Below are 16,543 nucleotides of genomic sequence, written 5' to 3'. Positions count from 1 at the left end.
AATCATTCAAACCCAACCTAAAACAACAATTTTTACCTAGTTCAAGAGCTCGTAAGCTGTATAGCCGGTACCGAGGATATGGGACAGATGATTTCTGATGAACAACAAAACTTATGAAATACCATATTTCAAACAAATTCCAGTGATTGAATCCTATACCATGCCGGCTCGTAGCAACGTCCCGAGCATATTAAAGTATGTTTTTGATGGTTGTATTGTATAAAATATAATGATTTGCCAAAATTCTGCTCCTGTGGAAAAAACAACAATTTGCAAAACGAAAACTTTTGTTTTCGCTATTTTTAAAAGCCTAAAAAGAGTAATCTTGTATGTACCCTTCGCAACCTACGATCCATACTAACCGATTATTCTTCAACATCAATTTCATGATGTTTTTACTTCGTTTTTGTCAGATTTTGCCAGCCGAAATTCCACTAAAAACGCTTTTAAGTGACTCAAAAATTATAAAGGTTTATTAATTTCGAAACAGCTATATCCACTAAATTGCCCTCAGTTTCTATTTAACGATAAATATTGGACCAAAAAGTAGCAGAAATTGAAGGATGATGATGTAGGCACCTAAAATACAGATTAGACGAAGTATAAGTTTGAAAAACTTATCAATATCATGGATGAAAATAGTGTGCGCCGGCCGATGGGAGGAACCAAGAATAAAGTAGATTTTTTTCTTACAAAAAACGATAAATATTTTTTTTCAAATTTTTTCATGAATTATCATAAGATTACCTTCATTTCCTTCATAGAAAGTATTTGGATCAAACGAATGGTTTTTGAGATATTTGCATTCGTAACTGTCCCATTTCTAAAAGAACTAAGCTTTAGGTTCTATATTCCAAAAGAAGCTGCTAGAGATTAAGCTTGAGGATTAAATAGGAATAAAAATCTGTGTGTTTCGAGAAAACTTTCCACAAAAGGTGCATCATTCACTTCTGTAATAGGATCACAAAATTAGATTTGTAGATGGCGGATAAAGGCAAGCAAATGGGTGGGTGGCTGCTAGGTGTTACCCAGTATGTTTGTGTTATGCTGTGTTGTTGATGTTGGTTTTTAGCTGAGGTGGTTGAGGTTTTCCGGCCTTAACCCTGGCTGAAGAGAGAGAGAGTGAGGGAGTGACGAGTGTGGGTGGCTGTGGGTGATTATTTTCCCTTGCTTGTGGGATATTTCAAAAGTTAGCTTCGCACAATCTTGATCCCCTACTGAAACTGCAGCTAAACCGGGATAAAGTAAAGTGTTTTTGTTGTGGTGTATGAGGGCAGTTTGCGGGGGATAATTGTAGAGATGGTTTATAGTATAGTATAGTGAGTATAGTATAGTTGTATACACAGCTTATAATATATGGTAGATAGTATTGTAGCACAGAGCCATACGTATTTGCTCTCTAACTGACTTTGTAATAGCTTGTTTGGGCAATATAAATGGGGCGATTTGTAGTAGCAAGAAGAAGAAAAACACCAAAGCAGAGTAGAAAAAACATTGTGGAAGTAATGGTGGAAAAGTAGCAGAGCGCAGAGCAGAGCAGAGAGAGAGAGAATAAATACGAAGAACAAGTAGAAGAAAAAAGCTTAGAAAATGAGTTTACTTGAAAGTGCAATCTGGCGAAGGCTTCCATCAGTCCGGTTTTGATTCCCTGGGGATTTCATGTGTATTGGGTTTTTTTTCGTTCATATTGTTTTGTTTTGGTAATCCCAGGGAAAAAGTTTTTTGTTTTTATTTCCGGCCATACACATAGAAAAAAGCACCGGGTCCCAACAAATGGACATTTTCGATTCGATTTCGATGGCAGGTGGCACACGGCATTTGTTAAGGGACGACGGACGATGGCCAAGGACGATTTTGTTGGGACACACACGACGACGAAGGACATCATCGATTCGTTCGGAAAGTGAATGAATTGTAGAGGAAAATAAATTGGAACCTTGTTAATTCTAGTGTTTTTGTTTTGTTTTTGGATTGGGTGTGTTTGTGGTGGGCTTTGTAGAAAAAGGAAAACTGGTCTGGGTGGGTTGTTTTTGTGTGGTGTCGATGCAATTTCCGGTGATATGATTGTTTCTCAATTGGATGTCTGGATGATGTGGTTTTGATTTCCAGTTTGCTTAGAAATAAAGTAAATTTTCCCAAGATTTCAATTTCTTTATTCTTTCGGAAGCTTTAAAAAATTCTTCAATTTTTTGAAGTTATTTAAAAATATTTGTAAAATATTTAAAAGAGAAATTTTGAAAGAAGAATGGTTTTTGTTCGTAACTTTTGTTTATAAAGAGTTTAATTTACTGTTTAAAAACACCCGTTTATTAGATATGTTTATTACGTGTTACATCAAAAATGCTCACATGTAATGAAATACCAGAAAGTGAAGAAGTAAAGAAATAAAGTAAAGAGAAGTAACCTTCACAATGGCTATAAATATGACTGATTGGAGAGAAATAAGACAGAATAAAGCCTGGAACAAGGCCTAACCTGGATATGGGAACGATTGAGGACAAAAAAAGGGAATCTTATCTTTATATAAGCTATGTTCATTTCTCTTGTAAATATGAGCTACAGATCCCTGAAAGTCTGCTTCCAAAGGAAAAAGAATAGGTATTCTATAGTAGCAGTTGAAAGCTCATAAATCATTCCTCTAAATTGTTTCAACCCTTTCACATGACCCTCGAAAGTTCATCACAAAATTTTACTCATAAATCAATATAAATCAGAGTGTGAGTACCCTTCTCGAATGAGATAAAGCTGGATTTTGTTCAAAAAACGAGTTAAAAGAAAACAAAGAAAAGTAAAGTGAAAATCATCAACTTATGTATCCAACTTAGGAAGAAAGTTTTGTCTTTTTGAGGCTCAGAAGGGTTTGTAGAAATGTGAAATTGTTAACACCTTAGTTATCGTCACTTCGCATTGTAGTTTGGAGCAGACTTGCATTTTAGTAAAGCGAGATCTGAGGGGAGCTCATCAAGCCGTAGCCAAAACTAGCAAACCACGAACAATTGGCGACGAGCTCATTTTAAGAAAGGTCAACGAACCTGAAACCATAAGAAGGTCATTGAGCCAGAAACAAGAGCTACAAGATGGTCTATGAGTAGAAGCCATGAGCGAAGATTGTGAGTCACTGCTCTGGGAAGTAGTTTCATCTCCTCGTAGTTTAAAATGATAACGTTTATTCACATCCAACGATTGCAGATGTACGGCTAAGAGAACTTCCCTTAAACCCATTAGAGGTCGTCAATCTGCGTGGAGGCATGGAGACCTCGCTGTCCAACTGGCAGCACCAGTGGGACAGCTCAGAACGTGGCCGGTGGACCCTTCGCTTTATCCCTAACATCGGATCCTGGATGGACCGGAGACATGGAGAGTTTCATGGATTTCTGCATGACACAGTTCTTGACTGGTCACGGATGTTTCATGCAGTACCACCATCGGTTTGGACACGTGGCCTCGCCATCCTGTCCAACCTGCGGTGAAACAATAGAGACACCAGAGCACGTAGTGTTCAACTGTCCGAGGTTGGAAGGGGCACGTGCTAACATGTTTGTCGCCTGCGGACCAGACACGACAGCCGACAACATCGTGCGGAGGATGTGTGAGGATGCCAATACTTGTCGCGTGGTCAGCGATGGGTTCACCCGGATCATAACTGCCCTGCAGAGGACTTGGAACCAGCACCAGTCCGCGATCGGTGTAGGGTGACTCCTTCGTCGGGGAGCACCTGAGTAGTGTGCGTCCGACCCTGGCAGTAATGCCGAAATGTTAGGTACGTCGGGAACGTTGTGTAGGATACCTCCACCGCTGCGGAGTATCTGAGTAAAACGCGCTCCCTACGAGGGAAGCTGTGGGGATAAGACTTGACCTTCTTCGTAGTTGAACAAGTAGAGGGAAGTGTATTTGCGCCGCGAAATACTCTCGGGTAGGGTGACTTCACGTCGTCGGCGGGTGAGTCACCCGAGTCGGTGTAGGATGAATTCTTCGCCGGGAATCATCCGAGTAGTCTTTCGTAAAGCCCCGGACGTGTGCTGTGACAGGCGCGTGTCCAGGATAAGCTGCTCTCGATCGGCACACGGACGGGAAAAGAGGAGAGGGCCTCGAGCCACGCCAATGATTCTCAAGTCGTTAGAGGAGAGGCCATTGGTCTCTTGCAGTGGTCTCGAACAGAGGCGGAGCGCACGATAGTCGTGGGAACCAAGCGGGTCTCGAGTTGCGAGTAAAGGCCGGACCTCGAGTCGCCAGAGGAGAGGTCCTTAGTCTTGAATCGTTGCAAGAGGCAGGGTATACATGCTGGAGTTTAGACTCAAACTGGAGTTGCCGATGAGTGCTTAAGCGCGGATTTGGTCTCCCATCTAAAGTCCAGGTATAGCCTTCGATGCAGGTCCGAATGGCAATTATAGCCAGAGGCCCCAGGTGGACTTTATGGCGTAGGGGTACATAGTATCATGAGTCGTCCAATTGCACCCATGGACCTAGAGTAGCATACTGGGGGGACTCGGTCGCTCGCCGTGCCTCGGAATGCAATCCGTAAAAAGGATTCACCACCTGGGTGAACAACTAATAAAAAAAATCTGCGTGGAAGAAGTGGTTCGTCTGGGTACTAGGTACCAGTTTCCAGGTGTCGGTTGTGAGGGTCTGACACGCGGTTCGGAAGGTCATGCCTCCAAACTACCGATGCAACCGGAGGAAGTGTGATTGACAACTCGTTTTACGTTTCGAGACCTCGCAGACCCGACTTGTAAAATGAGTAGTTGCGCAAACTGGTGACTACCTACACTTGGATGTGTGCCGGACGCTAGATGAAATCAGTCAAGACTTGATGAGAAAGGAGTCAGGCACAAGAGCAGTTAACCGTAGACAGAGGTGTCGGAGGAGTCTGTGTTCGACACGTGGCTGAGGGGGTCTAGACCCTAACTTGCGTGTTTGACCAGAGAATGTGCGGTAGACAACTCGGTTTGTGTCCCTGGACCTTCTGGACTAGATTTGCAAAACGAGTATTTGCGCCAAAACGTGGATCTATTTCAACACGATCAAATGTTGGATCTTTACTCGTTAAATGATTTACCACCAGGATAAACAGCTAACCAAAAAAAGGCTGGGCGTCACTGCACTCAAATGTCGTCAAGTTACTGGAAAGTCAGAAACAAGGAAGGTCGTTGAGCGAAATCGAATTTAAAAAAAAAACAGTAACCCAAATATCTAGAGAAGCCACTGAGTGAATGTATGACTGCTAATGATTGTGTGTTAAAACGGAGTATTCAATCCCCGATATCGATACGACCAATACCAACAGGTTCTTGGAAACCTTTAAAACCTTGGAGAAAGTGAAATTTGAACTCACGCGTGAAGCTTATGGGGTTGTTGAATCCCAACGAAGGAGAACTCGTGAAAAAGGGCCTCATGATCATTTTTGAGAATTTAAAGAGTGGCCCAACTCACGAAACCAAGAGGTTAAATTCTAATGGAAGACTTGGTTGCCTGGGTATGATGAATGAATGTGGGATTCACGAACTATTCACAAATACCTAGCATTTTGAGATTTGGTATCGTGTGGGTTCGAGTTCGTAGTCAGGGAGAAGAGTGCAAGGGCAAGCGAACGCAGGTTACACATTTTTACCAAAACGTCTTTGTAAAAGTTTTGAACTTAATCCAAAACTTGGACTTCCTGTAAGCAGACAAAATTACTAGGATTAGCTCTGGATGTGACACTAACAGGAGTTTTATGACTGTGGAATCCCAGGCGGCTCATTTCAGGGTTCATTTCGTGAATGGCGCACAACTGACCTGATTTCTACCTAGATGCAAGGAAGGTCAGTTGTGCTAGCGATTGCTCTTTTTTTTTTTACAAGATGGAAATTTGACTTCAAACCATAACAGCCGGGTGTTTGCTGCCGTGTGTGGGTTCGTCCCACTAAAACCACCGTTAGCGATTGCTCATCATCGCGTATAAGCTACTTGGCGTTCCGACACATTCTTTAATCGTGAGAGCAGAGGCATATTTTAGGATGCAACAATGACCATTATTAAAAGTAGAGGCGCATCGCCTAAAATGTGTCCAAAACAACTTTGAGAGATATCAAAGCATTTCCAGATGATCACAATTCCCATAACACTGACTGGAATACAAGTGATGAAGAGTTTATATCAGTTGAGATGCTAACTATATGACACCGAAAATTCTCTAAAACTTAAGAATCATCCGGGGCTAGAGGGTTTGCATTGGAAACCTTGAGCATGGAGTTCCATGAACATTTTTCGGTCGTCACAGCCAGTACGTAGGAAAAGGGGCCTTTACGGCCAAGTGGACACGACACAGAAGCTGGTGCTTCTAGGCATTTCTGTCACAGACTATTTCTTCTGAGTACAGCTGATAATTCTGTATGAGATGAAGTTATTCCAGAGTTCACCTAGGGTCATAGGTGGAATCTCCGATAACTGTGCCTGCTTCTTCGCATTTCCGAATCAGAATCCCGGGTAACTTTGTTCATTGGAGAGACTGGTTTCCATTGTCGCCAATCTCGTTAAGATCAACACTATACGATCAGCGAGGTTATGGAGAAACTGAAGATCTTGAGGGTAAGCAGGGAAAGTATCCAAGTAGATACCCTTTTCTCTGACTGAAGCTGAGTTTCAAAGGTGACATCGACAACCTATATAAATAAGCCTTTAGGCCGACAATCATCCCAGTTAAGTATTGGATTACAGTTTTGAGCATATGAAGCCGACCTCAAGTCGTCTAGAGAAAAAAAATCAAACTATGGTCATTGAGATGATAGCACTGACCTATCAGGCCAATCGAAGAGTGTCTTTTGAAAAACAAGGTATTACAAAGGGGTGTCTTTGAATTACAAGGAATTACAAAGCGAAGTCTTTCAAATTACAAAGTTAAAGTAATTTATGTTCTTTATGCCTCGTGCTTGGCTGGGATAACTACACTAACAGGGAATCTGATAAGCGTTGTTCTCTAACGATTTTTCTCAGGAATGGATCTAGTAGAGAAAAAGAGTTTTCACTGACGGGGAAACCCTTTCAGGTATGAAGACTTGAAGCCGGCCGAGAATCATATGTTTCATCAGAAAAGCGATGAATTAGACCTTCAGACCTTGAGGAAAGGGGTTAAACCTTAAGCCAGTACGAGGAGAGGTCTGGCCTTGAGCTGACAAGGAGTGAAATGATATTGAAGTATATTAAGATTAAGTAGATTAAGAGGCTTCGTTCCCGAGTCTTACTGTGGAGCACAAAAAAAGTCAGTATGAAATCTACTTCGAACGAAAGTTTCACCGCGGTTTTTGGGTCAAGTGCTAGTTCTATGGACTAGCCAGTAGAAAGAGAGCAGAGAGCACGATCTCAAGCGGAGAGAGACGAGTGAAGGCCGCTTTTCAAAAATGCGAAAAGAAACCTCTACAAGGCAATTAAAGAGAGTAAAAAGGCATGTTTAAGGAAACTTTGTCTTGAAGCCAATGACCGACCATGGGGTGATGCCTACAGGATAGTCATGGCAAAAAACAAAAGCGATAGCACACAACCTGAAATGTGCCCCAACAAACTGAGGGAAATAACGAGAGAGCTGTTCCCTCAATAGAATATCAATAGCTGGCCGCAGGTTCCATACGACTGGGATACGAGCGAGGAGGAGTTAAAATTGTTGGAAGAACGGCGCGACATCGCAAAATCCTTTCAGCTGGAAAAAAAAACTCCGGGTCCAGATGGTATCTCGAACATTGCAGTTAAGGCCGCGATTATAGAATTTCCTGAAATATTCCGATCGCCACTGCAATTTTGTATTGAGGAAAGGATGTTTCCAGAGGTTTGGAAACGGCAGATGCTGGTTCTGCTGCCCAAACCAGGAAAGCTATTGGGGAACCCATCGGCATACAGGCCAATATGCCTACTGAATATGGTTGGAAAGCTCCTGGAAAAAGTAATCTTGAATCGTATCCAGCGGTACACCGAAGGCGAAGGCGGATTCTCCAACAGTCAATTCGGCTTTCGAAAAGGGCGATGCACAGTCGAAGCTCAAGCAGAGAAGAGGGGATTGTTTTCGAGCGGTAGTAATATTGGACGTGCGCAACGCCTTCAATAGTGTAAGCTAGGCAGCGATTGCTTCTTCGCTAGTAGAAATGGGGGTACCGAAGTGTCTGTGCAAATAAGTGGAAAGCTATATCCAAAACCGTAAGCTACAATACATTACAAGCGAAGGATTTCAGGAAATGAATGTTACAGCTGGAGTACCGCAAAGGTCTGAGCCTGCCAGAAGTAGTAAAGTTGGTTGGTTTTGCGGACGACGTTTTGCTACTAGCGACGGGTTACTCAACAGAAATCGTCCAGTTGAGAGCTCCAAAAGTTTTCAGTTGGCTCACCACAAAACCGAGATGGTCCTGATATCAAACCTGATTTCATCGCAAACAGGCTGGATTACTGTTGGATCATGCATCATGGAATCAAAGCGTGAGCTTAAATATTTGTGTGTGATGATGAACGACCGGCTCAGCTTTAAAAATCACGTCAAGCATGTGTGCAAGAAGGCGGCATCCGTAACGGCCGCACTCACAAGGATAATGGCAAACAACTCGGCGATCCGAAGTAGTCAGCGGAGGATAATTTCGAGTGTAGTTTTGTCAATCCTTCGGTATGGAGGGGCGGCCTGAAAATCTAGTCTTAACTTCCAGTGTTACCAGCAGATGCTGAACAGCATATAAAGGCGAATGAATTTGCGAGTCATCAGTGTATTCCGCACCGTTTCGTCGGAGGCGTGAGAACACGAGCCAGGGATAGCTCCATGGCCAACCCAAATATCAAGAAGTGGATGGAGAGAAAGCATGGTGAAGTGGATTTCTAAATGACGCAATTCCTGGCTGGTCATGGAAGCTTCATTAAGTATCACCACACCACACCACACCACTGCCTAACATACGGTGACGTGGACGAGACATCCGAACATTATTATTTTCTTTTGTCCAAGGTTTGAAGAGTAACAATAGAATACCACCATACTCGACACGACAGTCACCAGACACGACAGCGGACAACATGGTGCAGAAGATGTGTGATGACAATTTCAACCAATAGTGCAGGGGTGTCAAGTAGCATAGCAAAGAAAAATAGTAACACGGGGTTATACCACAATAGACCATTTAGTTGGTCGGTCAGTGGACTCTCTCCCCAATCGGAAAAAACCGCTGCTTTAAACGAAGAGTATCGCAGAAGTTAAATTTGTAAACGAGAGATGCTTTCTCCAATAATCTAATCTCTAATATTTAAAAAATGATTATATTTATTTTTCTCATCAAACTTCTTTCAAAATTTTTCTTGTATGAAAGATTTAGATTTTTAATTATAATCTAGCTTTCAAAATTTTAAATCGATGATGTACCAATGAAATAAGAAAAGAAAATTCACCAATAAATCAATGAATGTGTATCTTCAAAAAGTATTGGGATTTTAAGATATATTTTTCCAGTTCCTTTTTATTGAATTGTTTTTATCGTGTTTTGTTCTGATGGTCTGTGTGTGTGCGTGTGTGGGTGTGTGATTGCAAGAGTGTGTATGACAACACGACAAAACAATCGGTGTGTTCAAAGGTTAGAAAGCAGTAACAGAGGATACGGAGGGTATAACTAAGAATGATTCGATGTGTGATTTCGTAAACTGCGATGAGGTCAAACATTAATCTCAACAAACAGCCAAAATGTCAAAAGGAAGTTGATACTAACGGACATAAAAATAGAAGTGGGGGGAGGATCAGTGCACGTCAAAACAAAATGGCAGAATTCAACAAACCACGTCTAAAGCTTGGTTATGATTAATGATTTCCGTTAGATTTCTCGTACCATGTGCTAACGTGAAAGGATTTATGATGGCGAAAGGGTTTGTGTGTGTGTGGGTATGTTTGATGAATTCATCATCTATTCGGCTGTTGGGTTGTTGTGGTGGTGGTGGGTGCCCTGATGTGGTTGATTAGTTCATCAAACGTAACGAACGGCAAAGCTGTGGTGGTGGGATGGAATAACGGAAGTTCCTACCTGGTGCGAGTGCTGACCGTTGCAGGACCCATTGGCACAGACGCCAGTCCCCGGAACTTTGAGCTGCTCCTGCTTGTAGTCCGGCTGGTATGGAAGCAACATTCGGATCTTACCCCAGCGATTAAAAAATAAAGCTATAGCACCGGCCCACACTATTAACACTAACACTACGATTCCTATCTCGACGCCGCGGATCTGGAAGGAAATTGAAGGAAGAGAAAAAAAACAATTAAGATTGATTGCAATTTGAGATTGTTCATAAACGAAGAAAAAACGATACTGCTTTTCATTAAGTGGGTAGTTTACCCACTTCTATAAACCTGGCAACAGATGTTTTTAACAGCTCCGAGGAGCGCGGAACTAAAGCAATCATGATAATTTCCCTCTTGGAGGCTAATGAAAATAAAATGATAAGCATTATTATTGTTTGAAGATTTCCATACTTCCCCGCTTGAAAATTTCTCCACAGAAATTATAAGAAAAAAATGAAACAGAAAAATCATTAGGAGTGCAAAACACTAAAATGTTAAGTTGAAGGGGAAAGAGCAATCCTAAATCAATCCTAAATAAACCTACATCACACAATACATTCACTCCACACAGTTCATACGAAGCCATTGGGTCCGGGTATGGTGGCGCGCTGCATTGGAAATTAGTCGAACTTTTTTTTCCTTCAAACTTTACCATTTGATAGGGTTTCAAGCCTTTTGTCCTAGACTGGCTTACTCTTGGAAAATGTCCCTATTTTTTAAATATCAAAAATTTACATAAAACTACAACAAACCGTCAATGGAGATAGAAAGAGTTTTTGTCTCATTTTACAATTTTTTGGAAGCTTTTTTGCTCCTGCCAAATTTGTTCCGAAAAAGTGTAAAATTCATGAAATAGTGGATAGTGAAAAAGTTCAAATCAAGCATCAACTGGTTCAAGCAAAATTTCAATCTTCCCGGAATTCTGTCGGCTGTTCTATGAGGCCGAGTGTTTCTCCTGTGTAATTGAAGAAATTCTAGAATCCTTTTCAAATGGTATGTAAGGTGTTTAAAATGTTGTTTTATTTTTAACTTGAATGTATCAAAAAGAACTTAATTTATGAGCTGTATAAAATTAAATACGATCAATGATGTGAGTGAGTAAGATTTGTTGTACCTGTTTTACGGGATTTTGGTTGTTCGGGTAGTAAAACTTAATTGTGCGTTAGAAGGCTTGCAGAGAAAACAGGGCATGGAGAAAACTAATTGACCGAACATGATCGAAAATATCTCCAAAACAGAAGAGCGTGAGATTATGACTCCACTGCTCTGGTAGGATTTGACCGCTTATGGACCTTCATAAGAGGAAAGATGGCAAAAAACTCAAACCCAAGTCATGGTTTGACACCTGAACGGACGAATGTAGATGTTCTTCGACAATTGCATATCGACCTGGGCAAAAACGTGAAGAAAAATCACCAAACGAACTCCTGCGGAACTATTCCCGAATTAAAGGATAGCACGATAGCTCGATAGCAAGGATAGCTTGGAAGCCTAAAGTGGTAAGAAAGCAAAGGAAGGCATCCTCAACAAGAAAGTTACTGTCCGGGTCAAGAACCTGGACATAATCACAAAAGAGGTCAAACTGTGGGCGGAACAGAACAAGCACTTCAAAGTCTATAATAATTAGATGGAAATAATACCTTCATAAAATTCTTATTATTTAAAAAAAAATCATGGAATCAGGTTGGAAGTCGGTCCACCCAAGACTGAAAACTCAGTTCTTAGTGGTGAGGAATTTAAACGCAGCACGCCGCAAATATGTGTCCGAGGGTTACAACTTCAAATTCTGGGTCGTGAATCACTAGCTAGGTTGACTGCCCCTGGTCTAGGCGAAGCTGCAAAGACCATTGGCCGTAAAAGAAAGGTACGTACGTTTATGTACCATCAATCAACCTACTGTGCTCAGAAACATAGAGTAGCAAATGAAAGCGAAACAGTCGCTCGCAGTGCCTTGGAATTCAATTTTCAAGTTTAACAGTAGGAAGGAATATTGATTGACGAGCAATCTGGATTCAGAAAGCAGCATTCAACGGAGACAGCAGTGAATTTCATACTTAGAAATTGGAAGATCAATATTGAAAACGGTAGTTACACAGTTGCAGTGTTTCTAGATTTCAAGAGAGCTTTTGAAACGATTAATCGGTTTAAATTGGTAAACGTATTGGAAAAAATAGGTATCAACGGAATGGTACTGAACTGGTTTAAGGACTTCTTGAATAACAGAAAGCAAAGATCAAAATATGGATCGTCGTATTCGCGATACAGAGAAAATAGTCTAGGTGTCCCCCAAGGAAGTGTTCTGGGTCCTTTGCTATTCATATTGTACATCAATGACATGAAAAACTGTCTACGTTATGGTCGTCTCAAACTGTTTGCAGATGATTCATTCTCCTACTGAAGTGGTGATGACTTAGAGCTCGTTATTCAAGAAGCAAATTCCGATTTGAAAAATATTTCTGAGTTTTCAAAACATAAGAAATTGTGTCTGAATCTTAGTAAAACCAGCTGGATGGTTATTGGTAATCGTCCAATAAGAGTCTGCCCAAACTTGCTGATTGATGGTTGTGCCATCGAAAGATGGTTGTGCCATCGAATACAAGTTGATAAGAAGCTGAAGCACCTATTGACTATACAATCAAGAAAATAGTTATGAAATATGGCATACTTTGCCGAATCAGCCGCTATATGACTTTCTGGTCAAAAGTAATTTATGTGAAATTATTATTGCGATTATTGCGCTACAATATTGCTGCATGCATCTGATACACAAACAAATCGACTGCAAAGAATACAAAATAACATTATGAAAGTAGTGATACGATGTAATCGATACACTCCCAGTGTTTTAATTTTCGACATTCTTCAATGGTTGTCAGTGAAACAGAGAATAGCATATAACAGCTTAATGTTTATTAATAAGATGAAAAATGGAATGTTACCATACTATCGAATCGAAAATTCATAGCTACAACACTAGAAGAGCACAAGACTTCAGACTGCCGAATATTAAAAAAGAGATGAGCAAACGCTCTCTTTTCTGCAACGGATTGAAAATGTTCAACAATCTACCGACGAGCATCAAAGATAGTGTGAACATATACACTTTCAAGAGAATGGCTATACCACAGACAAACAGACGGGACACTCTTTTTTCATTCTTCGCAAAACCTCAAAGCTAGGTCAGAGAGCTAGGCAATGTCGCCACCAGATAGCACCACTTCAACTTTTGAAAACATTAATTTTCCATCAGGGTAGCCATTGAAACTGATAACTGTTTTGCGACAATCAGATTTTATTTTGTAAATTAGATCAATGTGGAGGGTAAATAATGTAAAGTGATTTGTGACGGTTGCTCTATTCCACTTGATTCCTCGGCAAACGTAAGTAGATTTATATCTTATTTTTTAACGCATTTTAATAATTATTTGAAAAAATTATTAATGGATGATTTGAAGATTTGATATTCCGTGCTTTTCATTTCCAGCGGTGAACCAATTTTCCCAACTGTCGGATTCTGTAGTAACTCAAACCTAAGCGCCTGTATATGTTGGAACTGAACATAAGCAGTGGATACTCATCGACGTACCACCCATATTTTAGTGTAAAATCTGACGATCAAGTTAAAGGAAGCCCGTATGGTGGACTCAAGTAAAACCCCTCGCAAGAACTAGGAATCGTGATAAGAGTTTTTTTTTATGTGCAAAAATTTCCGGGAATTGAATGCAGACTATTTTTCCGACAATTTTCGATGAAATATATAAAAAAAATGGTGTGTCTTAAATTGACTTTATTTTAACATTCTCTATGACATCCCGAACTGAGAAAAATTTTCTTTTTGGTGCGATGACAACTAAATGGCAAATAACGTAAGACGGATTTTCGGCAATCGATCAGTTAGGTACCAGAATCAGAAAGCATAACAAAGTAAACGTTTTAAAGTTAATCGTCTGGTCCGCAAAACCAAATGCTTGGGCTGATTACAATCCTTATGAGCTCTTTTGATATATTAGATGTGTAAGATCAGCGGGGACCCCTATATTATTCAATTAGTTATCTGCTTCTGCAAAATATAAAAATGCATTTAGATAAACTCATATGAAACTTACGAAAAATGGAGACCAAGTTTTGAAGCTTTTGGATTTCAAAAGGTCAGACTTTTTCAGGAATTGTAGATTTTTTACGCTTTGTTGCTATCTTTTTTCTCCCGTGAAGAACCTTCTCCACTAGATTTATTGCAATACCACTGAACTGTTACAAATATTTCAATTATTTCTTTGCACTTAGTTTTGAATTGAAGGGAAAAGCCTGGTGCAAATGATTATTTGTTTATTTACACTTTTTGTGGCATCATAATCTCATAGGCATCCTGGATCATTTTGAAGATTCCTTTTTAATTGGTACACGCTCTTTTTTTTTAACTCAAAATTAAGTATGACCGAGGTTCAAAACATAGTTTGATTCTATGAACTTAAAGTTAAGTACCCTTTTTTCCTCCTTGCGATGGATCAAAACGGAGTTCGAACTGTGAACTCAAAATTGATCCCTTTTTTTCCTTCGGCGAGGGATCAAAGCTGAGTTCGACCTTATGAACTAAAAATTGAACTCTCTTTGTTGGACTGAAAACACTTAGCGATTTCAGTTCGAACCAGAACAGCAACCGACGAACACGTCGCAAAATTTGGTCGTTCCGGAACAATTACCGGAAGACTACTAAGGAACTTCATAATGGAATGCATGTTCACCGTGTCAGCGTAAAATTCTGTCCATCATTGTCACCATACGGTGAGCGGCTTGGAATGTCCGGAAACTTCCGGATGTTGTTTACTTCCCGTGGGAAGTAACATCCGGAAGTTTTCTTTGACCGGGAATGTCAAAACTTTCCACCGCTCTGTAATTGCAATGCAATGTACCGGAACAGCAACATCCGGGTACAACAAATTTTAATCATCCTTTAATTCCCTGAATATCAGCTACCCTCGAAAAAAAGGATAAATTCGAGTTCGGCTGCCGAACTTAGTATTGAGTATGCCTATCAGAACTTAGTTTTGCTACTGCCCAGTCAAACTCAAAGTTGAGGGAAGCCACCGAAGTGATGTTTTGAACCAAAACTACTTAATTTTGAGTTTAAAAAAAAGAGCGTGTAGGCAATGTCGCCACTAGATGGCAATGTCATCTCTTGCGAAAAATCATACGAATTTTCTTTTGAGTGTCCTGTCTGTTTGTCTGTGGCTATACAATACATAACACATCGTTAGAATCGTTGTTATTGTGATTGATCTGTTTTGTAAAGTACTTACTTTTAAGTGTTTTTCACTGTTTTAAATACTCCCGTGTGATTCTTCATCTCGATACGTCGTTGCCTCATCCGGTTATTGTCGAGTATTTGTTTTAAGTGCGTGGCAAATAACTGAAATCGCGTCGAAATTACGGGTTTTTGAAACTGTGCTTTCTTGTTGTTTGTTTACAAAACCACCTCTATTCAATTTTTCCCGATCGAAGCGACATCTAGTTGCAAAAAAGAGAAGCTTTCTGCTAAATTTCAACTGAGAATACCCTGTTGCATAACTGCCGGGCGCAATGAATAAGACCTGCTCGACTTGTGACGAAGCGATTAACGGTATTGAGCAAATAGTTTGCAGAGGTGTTTGCGGCAAGCTCTATCATTTCGGATGTACGGGTATAACAAAAAGTTTGGCACGACAAATAGATACATTTTCTAAGAATGTTTTCTGGTTTTGTAACGATTGTTTTGTGTTGGTTTTCTAACAATAGTTTTCGTTCTATGGCCTTGAACAAACCGCCCGAAATTAATGCCCTGGATCAGCTTACAAACGCAATTACCGAAATGCGCTCAGACATACAACAGCTTGCTCCAAAACCTATTCCTGCCCCCGTATGGAACAAGGCGACACCTACGTCAGAATTAAGGCGCCCACTTAAACGAATTAGAATTCCTGATGCCGCCTCGACTGAACCATGCAAACTTGGATCAAAACAAGCGACAGGAGATATTGCATCCATTCCATTATGCGATGAAGAAAACTCGAAGCTATTCTGGATCTATTTGTCACGTATTAAACCCGATGTGACTGAAGATGCAGTTAGGGCTATGGTCCAAACCAACCTTGGCGTGGATGAAATGAATGTAACAAAACTTGTTCCTAGAGGCAGTGACATAAGCTCGTTCCGGTTTATTTCATTTAAAGTTGGCGTTTCTCCTGACTTAAAAGTGAAAGCGCTGGACCCTGAATCATGGCCAAAAGGATTGTTCTTCCGCGAGTTTTTGGATTACAACTTCAGACAATTTCGTGGACCGCTGTAGAGATCACCATTTTAAACCCACCATTCCTGCTGCAAATGAAATCAAAAACTACGAATCTGTTTCGCCGCTTTGTCATTGGATATCGGGACGCACCTCTCAAGGCAATTCGGAAGCTCTTTTCTCTGGCCACCAACGACTGATTGTTCCTGCATCAAGCCGTCCCGTTTTTCGGTCAG

At 40.7% G+C, this 16,543-nt stretch overlaps 1 protein-coding gene across 2 annotated transcripts in view; it reads right to left on the bottom strand.

Moving 5' to 3' along the window:
- The window catches only part of LOC129756948 (uncharacterized), a 608,072-nt gene that overhangs the window by 154,662 nt on the left and 436,867 nt on the right, over positions 1-16,543 (bottom strand). For both annotated transcript variants that reach the window (XM_055754020.1, XM_055754021.1), the window contains exon 7: positions 10,014-10,208. In XM_055754020.1, the coding sequence (XP_055609995.1) occupies positions 10,014-10,208 (195 nt within the window). The remainder of the gene's footprint in view (positions 1-10,013; positions 10,209-16,543) is intronic.

The sequence above is a fragment of the Uranotaenia lowii genome, chromosome 3, assembly GCF_029784155.1.
Source record: "Uranotaenia lowii strain MFRU-FL chromosome 3, ASM2978415v1, whole genome shotgun sequence".
Classification (NCBI taxonomy): Eukaryota; Metazoa; Arthropoda; class Insecta; order Diptera; family Culicidae; genus Uranotaenia; species Uranotaenia lowii.
The sequence above is the reverse complement of the archived record's forward strand: the minus strand, read 5'-3'. Positions and strand labels throughout refer to the sequence as shown.